The sequence below is a fragment of the Salvia splendens genome, chromosome 9 (genome assembly GCF_004379255.2).
Source record: "Salvia splendens isolate huo1 chromosome 9, SspV2, whole genome shotgun sequence".
NCBI classification, from domain to species: domain Eukaryota; kingdom Viridiplantae; phylum Streptophyta; class Magnoliopsida; order Lamiales; family Lamiaceae; genus Salvia; species Salvia splendens.
This window is the reverse complement of record NC_056040.1, coordinates 31,182,910-31,193,112: the sequence shown is the minus strand read 5'-3', so window position 1 is coordinate 31,193,112 and position 10,203 is coordinate 31,182,910. Positions and strand designations below refer to the sequence as shown.

Here is a 10,203-nt window from a genome sequence, read left to right as displayed (position 1 = left end):
GAGTCCGAGAAGTTCCGAGTAGGTGTCGACTCTGGCTGGCCGAAGAAGCAACGACTGAACTACACCGGCGATTTCAGCGGCAGCAGCGGTGGTTCCCACGACCTCCCCGAGACGACGCAGGACTTCCACACGCCGCGTTCGGTCGGTGGCCGACCTCGCCCGATGGGGCGCAAGCGCGCTCAGCGGGAGGCGAGGGGGAACGCCGGGGCTTCCCAGGAGGTCCAGTCGGCATCCCCCCTTGGCCAATCCACCGAGGATCTTAAATTCTTCGCTCGCGCCCAAACGCGCGCTCAGTTGATCAAGACGATGGCCGAATGGCGGGTGGCGACGGATCCCGTGGAGAAGAGCGTGCTTCAAACCTTGCTCATGAGCCTGCAGGACGAGTTGGAGGCGGCACGGAGGGAGACCGGCGGCGGCGGCGGCGGTGGTGGCGGCGACGATGGTGGCTACAGCGACGGAGGCGGCGGCGACGGAGACGAGGAGTGAATTGACACTCATTTTTATTATTGTATTTTTTTTAAATTAATGTATTTTTTTAAATTATTGTACTTTTTTAATTTTAATATTATTATTAAACTTTTCCCGTATATGTCTCGTAAATTAAATTTCGTATATTGTGTGATTGTTAATTATTTCATTTTGTATATATTTGTTAATAGTGATGTGGATATTATGTGGCTAGGCTATGGCTGGGCTATTGTTGGGCTATTTGCTTGTTTTGATGATGTGGCAGGGGGATTTTGAGTGCTGATAATGTGGCAGTGGCTAGCTATGGCTATTGCTGGGCTATTCCTATCGTGGATGGTCTTAAAAAAAAAACCACACACAGCAGCCTTCTTCCAATCTAAGCTAAATCTAATCTCGCTTCGCTTCTGCGCCTTGTCTTAAAGAAAGGGAAAAGTTAAAGACTGCAGAAGAAAGAATTCAGCTCTCTCAATTTCGCAATCGAATTAAAAATGGCAATGAAGAGTGAATCAGGTACTCCGCTGCCGAGGATCGGGAAGATCGGGCCTTACACGGTGTTCATGACGCCTCCATCCACGCCGAATGCAGAGCCCAAGCGGGAATCTCTCCAAGCTCCCTCGCCGCCGCCAGTGATGGCTCCGCCTGCCCAATTCTATAAAGAAAACCCTTCTTCTTTTACTTTCTTCTGGGACGCTCTAGCCAAGCTTCAAACTGGTACTACTCTCATTTGTACCCTTTTCTTTTTCTTTTTAATTTATCAGGATTAATCAAATGCAAACTTTAAATATTGTACAAATGACAAAATAACATAAATAAAAAATATCACCAGAGGGTAACGGTTGAGGCTGGATTGATAATGTATTTTTTATAAAATCTTGAAATTTTACAATGTGTGGTTGCTTCATTAGGCATGAAATTTTACAATGGATTCACACTATAGAGATTTTGTATTTTATTACTACCCCACAAATATCTAGGTGTCAAATGTGCATTGGTAACATTAAAGATTTTATTTTAGTTTGATTTGATTTGATGTATATATGCAGCGTATGCGAGTTTAGACGAGCATGTTGCACACTGGTTTGGCTTGAATCAGTCAAAATATCAGTGGGCATTGGATGATTACTATGAAAGCAATGGAAAGGTAATTTTGTGTGACTGAGGGTTTCATGGCTACTACTACCATATTTTGTTTTGTTATTGGGAAGTTTAGTTACTTTTCAATTTTTTGGGTGTTTTCCTTCCTGCAACTATCCCTCTCTTTAAATTTGCATTTCATCAATAGGGGGAAAGTTTAGATTTTTATTCTTTTCAAGGTTGAAAGTTTAGTTCTTTGTGGAAGAATGGGCTGAATTTATTTGGATTGGGTAAGCTGGTTATGTTCGCGGGGGCGGGCATTACTGAAAGATTACTAGGAAGAAATCAGGATGAACTCATTTTGTTGTCGTTGGAGTAAGAGGCGACTAGCCGGAGAAAGAGTGCACTTTGAAGATAATAGTATAGGAAAGCATAGCTTATTTGCATAATCTGGTGAAAATTATTCTTTTCAAGCTAATGGAGTAGAAGATTAAGAGGGTGTGCAGTTGTACAATATAGGTTATTAAAAATTATGTGCCTACTTGTCATTCTTTTAATAAATGTTCGACTTATTGTTGAGGATAGACGGTTTAGTGATGTTGCGGAATTTTTAATACTACATGTATGAGTAAGAGGTTGCTCACACTGTAGGTTTTCTTTTTGACCTGATCTCCTCCAATCTCTTCTTGGAATGAACTTCTACCTAGCTAGTTCCCTTGTATCTTGTTCAGACAAAGAACTTATGGTGAGAAAATAAGAAAAAGAAGATGGAAATATGTTTGACTCTTTTGGTCTATAAGTATTATCTAACTGAAAAAACTCACGTACGGCGGGTGGAGGATCATGTCTGGTCCTCTCTGCTGCTCAAGTATATGAATCCCCTCGATACTTTCCTTGACGTATTGCCAACAATCCAAAAACCTTGAGACCTCCTCATTACATTCCTTAACCTATTTCTAACAATCCAAAAAAACCTTCTATCATCTATATCTACATCTAGGAGTATTAGTTGTCATTATGGGAGATTAGCTGGCTCTCTATAGGCTCCTCGTCCATGGAGCTCCCCCGATTGTGTTGGGTCACTCATATCTTGTGATAACACCATAAGAAAGTTGATGTTTTGAAACTTCTCGAGTTGCCCAGGTGAGTAATAGATTACCCTTCACTAAAGTGTAGGTTGGTCGTTTCAGGGTCCGATGTTAGTTGCATGTAGCAAGGCATTTGCAATATGTTTCTAGAGAGTTCCCTTTGTGGTTTAAGAATAAACTGCAAACTCAAACACATTCAACGAAAAATCTTACCCTTTGTCAGATGACATCGACTGCAGAATCAGAACGAGGAAAAACCACAGGTTAAACCGAGCAAAACACAGAATGTGTGATGCGCTAACAAGCTGGTAAGATTTCCATTAATTTTCTCCCTGAGCTTGTACTGTACTAAACTTGTCCCCTAATCTTGGAATTTTGTTTTTGCAGCCAAGTTGGACAAAAATTTCATTTCTAAATTGAATGAAATTTGGGATACCAAATTACTGATTGGTCACAGATTTTGTGGGAAATATTCTGGCGATGTGTACTACTACTACTACTACTAGTGTCTCTATTTAACTGTTTATTGTTCATGATCTAGCAACCTCTCTGTGTGATACTACTACGTTGTTGCTATTTTGTTAGTCTGCAGAGGAAACAAAACTTTTTATAGCTGTTTCTATTAATTTATGTTACAAAACTAATAATATTTGGCAATTTGTAATACCAAGTGCCTACTTTTTTTGTTCAGTTGTACCTTTCATTTGTTCCTGAGTTTGTTATAGATGAAATGGTGATCTGCTACAGTCAGCAATTACTATAAAACTCAATGTGATAAGTTTGTTTATTAATTTTAATCTCATCTGTTGTATTTTCTTGGTTTTTTGGTACTCCCTCCGTCCCATAGTAGATGTCACACTTGAGAGATGACACGAGATTTTAGGAGATGTTATTTTGTGTGTTAAGTGGTGAGAGAAAATATAATTTTTTAATTCATGTGAGAAGGAACTTTTTCTGAAAGAGGAAATGTGACAGCTTTTGTGGCACATACTAAAAAGGAAAGTGTGACATCTACTATGGGACGAAGGGAGTACTATTTTGGTACTATATATTGCCTTGCGACTTCAATTTCTGAGTTTTAGCCTAAAGTAGGAGTGATGTTTGATCAAATAACCTAATCAAACATAAACAAGACACTTCTTTATGTGCTCTCTCTTACTTTATTATGTTTTCACTTTAATTATTAAATATCTTTTTCTAAAATGAGTGCTTAAAAGAAGCATTTGGATGGGACAGACAAATAGAGTAACTTTCAAATTTTGTTTGTAGTTTTTTTCTTTTTCTTTTTGTATATTAATATTTTAAAATGATCAATGTGCAAGTTTAACATTTTTGTTACTTGCACTGTGATCATTTGATTTTAGGTCTTGTTTTGAAGACTAGGTTTTTACATCTTTTAATCTCACTTCCTTCGTCCCATATAAATAAACAATTTGGGGACGGTATAAGTTTTAATACATAATTAGTAAAATAAGAGAGAACAATTTGAAGATGATAAATTTTATGGCGTAATCAGTAATGTACGAAAAAAAGAATGTAGTAGAAATAGTATTAGGGGATGACAGAGCCCACATTATTATATATGCCACTTTGTAATATTCTGGCCCGTATTTTTCTTCTGTTAAAAGTTGTACGCATGGATATATAAATTTAAAAGGCAAAAGTTACAGAAAGCACTTCAGGGTAAAATTTGTTTCACACCATTTTCTACATTATAAGTATTTTATGTGCAAAAACTCATAAAAGCCAATCACTAGGAAATTTGAAAGACCAAAAGATTACAATGTAAAGCATGTGGAGGGAGGGGCCTTTTTTTGCATAAAAGATTAGTGGAGAAAATAGACTAGTTTAAAACATTGGATTAATTATATCACATGTAAGAATGATTAGCTTAGAAGTAAATGTCCCCTCTCATAATTACAGTTCAAAGTTCAAACTATTCGATTTAAACATTAATTGTCCGTTTGAAGATAATAATGATGATTGTGATCTGCCTTCCAAATCAACCAACCCCATGTTTGTATGTCTCCTGTTTTAGAAATTCATAAACCAGACAAAGAAGCTGTACTCAAACATCTCTTCAATTTCTGTCCTATAAAAAAAAGTATTCTTTTTCAATTTTAGGCCCGTCCCACAAAAATGACTATCTTTCTTTTTTGGTATGTTTTTCTCTCTTACGAGATGAGCCTCATTCTCGACTATCAATAGTCCAATCACTTTTTCTTTCTACATATTTCATACTTTACCAATTTTGCATTAAAAGCGTGCCAAAGCCAAATACAATCCTTACAAAAAGGTGAAATCTCACTACAAGAGTTTCACATATATCTTGCTCTTTAGCTATGCAGAAATTACTACTTAGATCTTCAAAACATCCTCTCTATATTTATCTTACAGGCTTCCATTTTTGGACTAGAGTGATTTACTACTCAAAACTCCATTTTGAATTTTAGTGTACCATTGGAGATTATCTAACTACATCGAGTTTCTTATCCTGTGTCGACAGCTCAAAGCATTTACCAACAAACTTAACTATCGAGACATAAAATTAAGATTATTTATACATGTAAACTGTCACAATTTACAGAAACACAAGCACAATGGATACAGAAGAGAACAGAGAGGTATATCTGTACATTGTTATGGAGTGGCAAAACATAGCTAGACAGGAGGTATGTTGGCAAAGGAGAAACCTTTGTAACCTTTGTATGCATAGTATGCAATCCGTGTATAGTAGAATCCAGGAAGGAATAAAATTCCACCTAGCATGGCGAAAAAAGTCCCTGCAAACACAGATCAATAACGAGCAAGTGGATAACGGAACATGGTGAAATGGAGCAAAGAAAACAAAATGTAATGGTACAATACAAAAATAGATCAGGGAGTTGGACTATATAGTCCCTCCATCATTGAGCATTAAGTCGAGAGACGAAGGGGTTAGCAGAAGACAGAAAACGATAAAAGCAGCTACACCAATCGTCAATTGATTGAAATGGAGATAGATAAACATGAATTTTGCACAATAGTTACATATCAATCATAACATCAACATAAGCAGCTTCTAATCTTATGATATAAAGTCCAACCAACGAACTTATAACCCCATACACTAGATCAAACCTAGACGAGTTTCAAGATTCTGTCGTTGACATATCCACGCAAGGAAGAGATCACAAATTCACAATACCACTGAACTTATATAGTCATATAGTAAATAGCCTCAAATTCCCACATTCAAATCTCTTGCAAAGGGAAAGACTAACATTGAGCTGATGTATCAGTAATTATGGGAAGAGTTTCCCATATTGTAATCTATTGAACTCGTATTAAGCCAGCCACAAAACATATCACTAGTACTCCATCCGTAGCTAAGTCATATTTCTTTTTGGGTTGTCCCCTGTAGCGGAGTCATTTCGTTTTCGGCAAAACACATCACATTTCTTCTCTCTTACTTTATTCTCTCTCCATCTCTCTAACTGTTTCCTTTCCTACTTTATCCTCCCTTTACTTAACTCATTTAACACAATATTCCTTACATTCTGTGTCGAAAAGAAATGTCTCTACTACAAAGGAACAGAGGGATGGAGTATTATTTTTTTCTATTTGTTCAAATCACTTTGATTAACTGAACAAGTATGCATTTTGATCATATGCCATTACCATAAGAGAGCAACACCACTCCAAGCTCTAAGAAATTAGAGTATAACAAAATGGTAAAACATGGATTGAAAGAGTAAGTAATTAATTTGAACTAGCATACAAATCTTAAAACCCTAACATTTTTCTGAATCGACCTCACAATAAAAAAACCCTTGAAAAAAAGGGAAAGACAGTTAGGAAGGGTAAATTGAGAGATTACCGTGAGCGCGGTCGCCGCCGACTTTATTGACGGCCATGAGGGAGCCGAGGACGATTCCGAGCAAGCCGAAGACGAGGAGGGATAGGGCGAGGGCGATCTCCTTGATGGGGGGCTTGTTATTGAAACTGTATGAGGATTCCATCATGATGTCCTCGTCGGAAATCGAGAACGCGTGGTCGACATATGCCATTCTAGAGATTGCTTCAAAATGTTTTTTTATCTTTCTTTTTCTTCACAACTTGATTCGATTGGAAAAGTGAGGAGAAAGGAGATGCTAATTATAAGCTTGATTGAGGAGAAGCGAGCTGTTACTCGGGAAGGAATGAATTAACAGTGTAGAACAACTGATTTTGCACTGCCTTTTTCAATCACACGCTTTGTTAGTTGCAGTTCTTCAAGTATAGTGTCGTCACCGGTGCATTATTTCATTACTCATCGTCTATCCAAATATGACCGACTTTTTTTTTTAATTTGTCCATCAAAGATGACCTATTTGTAAAACTAAAAACTCATTTATCTCTGCTTTGTTCTTCTTTCTTACTTTATTCTCTCCACCAAATAAAAATCCATCCATCTCTACTTTATTCTCTCTACCTAACATACAAAATATAAGTGCAATGTGCATAAAATCCCGTGCGACCCAAAAAAGGAATCATCTTCCTTGGGATGAAGGTAGTACTATATACATATTCCCGATAAATCAGTAAGAAATGTGTCTAACATTGAAAGTCACAATTAGCTAGAATTTATAATCTACAATTATTTAAAAGACCGAGTTTTTGCCATCATTTTGAATATTTAAAATTTTTTGCCAAGATTTTGAATATTAATTAAAGTAAAGGCTAATTATGGTCTTAAATATATGACCAAAATACGAATTTGGTCCAAAACATTCACTTTTTGAAAAATAGATCCTTACCAAATGAAATCCTAGTCAGAGTGGTCCTTTTTTTACGATTCCGTCAAAAAACTAACTGTCATGCCACCGTGAAATTAGTGTTGACCGTTAGTTTTTTGACGGTACCATAAAAAAAAGGACTACTCCGGCAACATTTTTATTTATTATGGATCTGTTTTTAAAAAAATGAATGTTTTGGACCAAATTCGGTTTTATTAGACCAAATGGTATCCACAGCAGCAGACCTAATGACTATTTCTCGTGTCAATTTGTAGGTACCTCGACGAATTAGACAATTGGCACAAGAATTTTATGCTACTCCGTATCCAAAGACATGGATCAATATTTAAATATATGTAGTAAATATTTTTTATAAAGATTAAATTAACCTGTAGCAGAAATACTTATTTTCATTAATTTGGTACAGATTGGTAAAATCTGTTATATTAAAAAATTAGAAGTCTTATTCAAGAGACAAATAAATGTGTCCAAAAGACATACTAATTTTAAATATATTAAACTTAAAAAATACTCCGTATATCTTAAATCATTGTACCAATATTATATTACCTGAAAAATAAAATTAGTCAGTTCAAAATTTAAAAATAAAATTGTAATGATTTATTTATCCAATTAATTAACGAAATTATATAGTGTTTATTTATAATAATTTTTTATAAAATTTATACGTGGGACAAGAGTACCAACAGCAAAGTATAAGAAGAATACCAAGAATAGTTACCAAGGGAATTTATTGCTTTATGTGGTCTAAAATTTTTGAAATTTATTATATATTAGTCTTTATTTATGTACTATAGTAAGTTGACTCTTTTATTTAATACGGTAAAAGATTACTATATATCCACAAAATGATCACTGCATTATTAGAAATTTAGAATGGATTTATAACATTTTCTTAGTTTGTCTTACCCATATAAATACAGCTACTAAACGAGTTCAAATCACTAACAAAAACACAACAAAAAAAATACACTACACCAAAACAAAAATGGCTATTTCAAGAATGTTCCAAATTCTCGTAGTCACATTTTAAAACTACTTTTCAGCATCAATTCTAGCAGCAAACGGAACATACAATGTTCTTTTCTACGGTACAAAAGCCGACGGAAAATTCGACTGCGCCAAGGCCTTTCAAGTCTAGGCGCCAATTTGTGGGCTTGCGAAGCTGCCGGCAAGAAATGTCCACAAGGAGCAACGGTAAAACTCTGGAGATTATGTATGAGTTTTATACTAAACTAAATGAACTATCTCTATTGATAGGTTAGTGCTAGTGTCGTACTTCTGTCATTAAATGAAGTGCTAAGATTATTTTTCAAATATAATTATAGATGTTACAATTTTGTTCAAATTTATATATTCATTATTGTGTAAAAGTATCTATTCCTATGAAGCCCCTAAAATATACTCCATTTTTTCAAAGAAAATTTGAAACCACAGTTCATGTACTAATCCTTTTTTCTGTGTTATTTTCTTTCATGACCAGTCACTGGCATTCCTCAATTCGAACAACATAAGCATCAATGGATTAACCTCCATAAACAGCCAAATGTTCCACATCGTCATCCACGGCTGCCGCGACACGAAAGCCCCAACACCGACGGGATTCACATTGGACTGTCGTCGGGAGTTTCCGTCACCAACTCCCGCATTGCCACCGGGGACGACTGCATCTCCATGAGTCCCGGAACCTCCAACGTGTTTGTTCAAAACGTCGCAGGCGGCCTGGGCCACGGTATAAGGTACCACCATGACTATAAATCCTTTCTTGAATCATCAATATTTGATGAACATAGTTATAAACATCAAATTTTTTATTTTTATGCAGCATTGGAAGTCACGGGTGGGCTTTGAATGAAGCAGGAGTGGAAAATGTGACGGTGAAATCGTGTGTTTTGAGTGGGACCCAAAATGGTGTGAGAATCAAGACATGGGCAAGGCCTAGCAACGGATTTGTTAGAAATGTTCATTATGAGGTCGAGGATCTCACTATGGTTAATGTTATAAACCCTATTATCATTGACCAGAATTACTGCCCCAACACTAAAAATTGTCCCAATCAGGTATACACATATCATTGATCAAGGTTTTTTTAGCCTGTTTTCTTAAAATAATTTCGAACAATTTCATATAATCTCGACAAAATATTGATATTTTATTAAACATATTTTCTCATAGTCAAGTAGGTATATATGTTAGTAGTATTATATTTTTTTATAGTCGAATTGGTATGTACTATATTATTATTTTTATATAGTGGAATGGGTATATACATAAAGTATAGAAAGTCATAGTAATAACATATTTTAGTTTGTATCCTTTTATAATTTCAGCACCTCCTAATCCCCAAATTTTGAATGCTTAAAGATTAGCGGTGTGACATATAAAGATATACAAGGAACATCGGCGACGGAAACTGGAGTGAGCTTGAAGTGCAGTAAAGCGGAGCCGTGCAGTGGAATTAAATTGGATAAAGTAATGTTAAACTACAAGAATAAATGTATGTGGAAACACCGTTCAGACAATGGATGGAGTAATCAAACCACTGAAATGCCTTTCATAAGTAGTACTATCATATTTTTTTAGAGATAAGTTCAGAGTTATTACTTATGGTATCGGGAGAGGATCCTCTGCTGTGATTTTTCCATAATTTAACTTGCGATTTTCTTATCAATAAGGGTGCTACTATTTTCTTATTTTTCTTATTAACAAGGGTGATTAAGTATAACTCATTATTATTGTATAAGTTCATATACAAATTATTTAAAACTATTATAAGTCTATGCTGGCATAGAGTT

General features: G+C 35.8%; 2 protein-coding genes and 1 pseudogene across 4 annotated transcripts; 2 read left to right on the top strand and 1 right to left on the bottom strand.

Moving 5' to 3' along the window:
* The first annotated feature begins 830 nt into the window (after nt 1–830).
* Nucleotides 831–3,320, top strand: LOC121748865. Of its 3 annotated transcripts, none has more exons than XM_042143416.1 (4): nt 832–1,179; nt 1,512–1,609; nt 2,870–2,938; nt 3,018–3,320. In XM_042143416.1, the coding sequence occupies exons 1-3, from the start codon at nt 957–959 to the stop codon at nt 2,921–2,923; spliced, it is 375 nt and encodes a 124-aa protein (XP_041999350.1). In that variant the 5' UTR covers nt 832–956; the 3' UTR covers nt 2,924–2,938; nt 3,018–3,320. The 3 variants fall into 3 exon arrangements, with proteins under 3 accessions (XP_041999351.1, XP_041999350.1, XP_041999352.1); XM_042143418.1 differs by having other exon boundaries at nt 2,854–2,938; XM_042143417.1 differs by lacking the exons at nt 2,870–2,938; nt 3,018–3,320 and adding an exon at nt 2,733–2,869 and having other exon boundaries at nt 831–1,179.
* Nucleotides 3,321–5,173: 1,853 nt separating this feature from the next.
* Nucleotides 5,174–6,941, bottom strand: LOC121749765 (transmembrane protein 230-like). The gene is made up of 2 exons (XM_042144395.1): nt 6,490–6,941; nt 5,174–5,413 (listed from the first exon to the last, which is right to left on the bottom strand). Exons 1-2 carry the CDS (start codon nt 6,677–6,679, stop codon nt 5,292–5,294), a joined length of 312 nt encoding a protein of 103 aa, XP_042000329.1. The 5' UTR covers nt 6,680–6,941; the 3' UTR covers nt 5,174–5,291.
* A 1,455-nt stretch (nt 6,942–8,396) lies between these two features.
* LOC121749425 lies at nt 8,397–9,853 on the top strand (annotated as a pseudogene).
* The last annotated feature ends 350 nt before the right edge of the window (nt 9,854–10,203 follow it).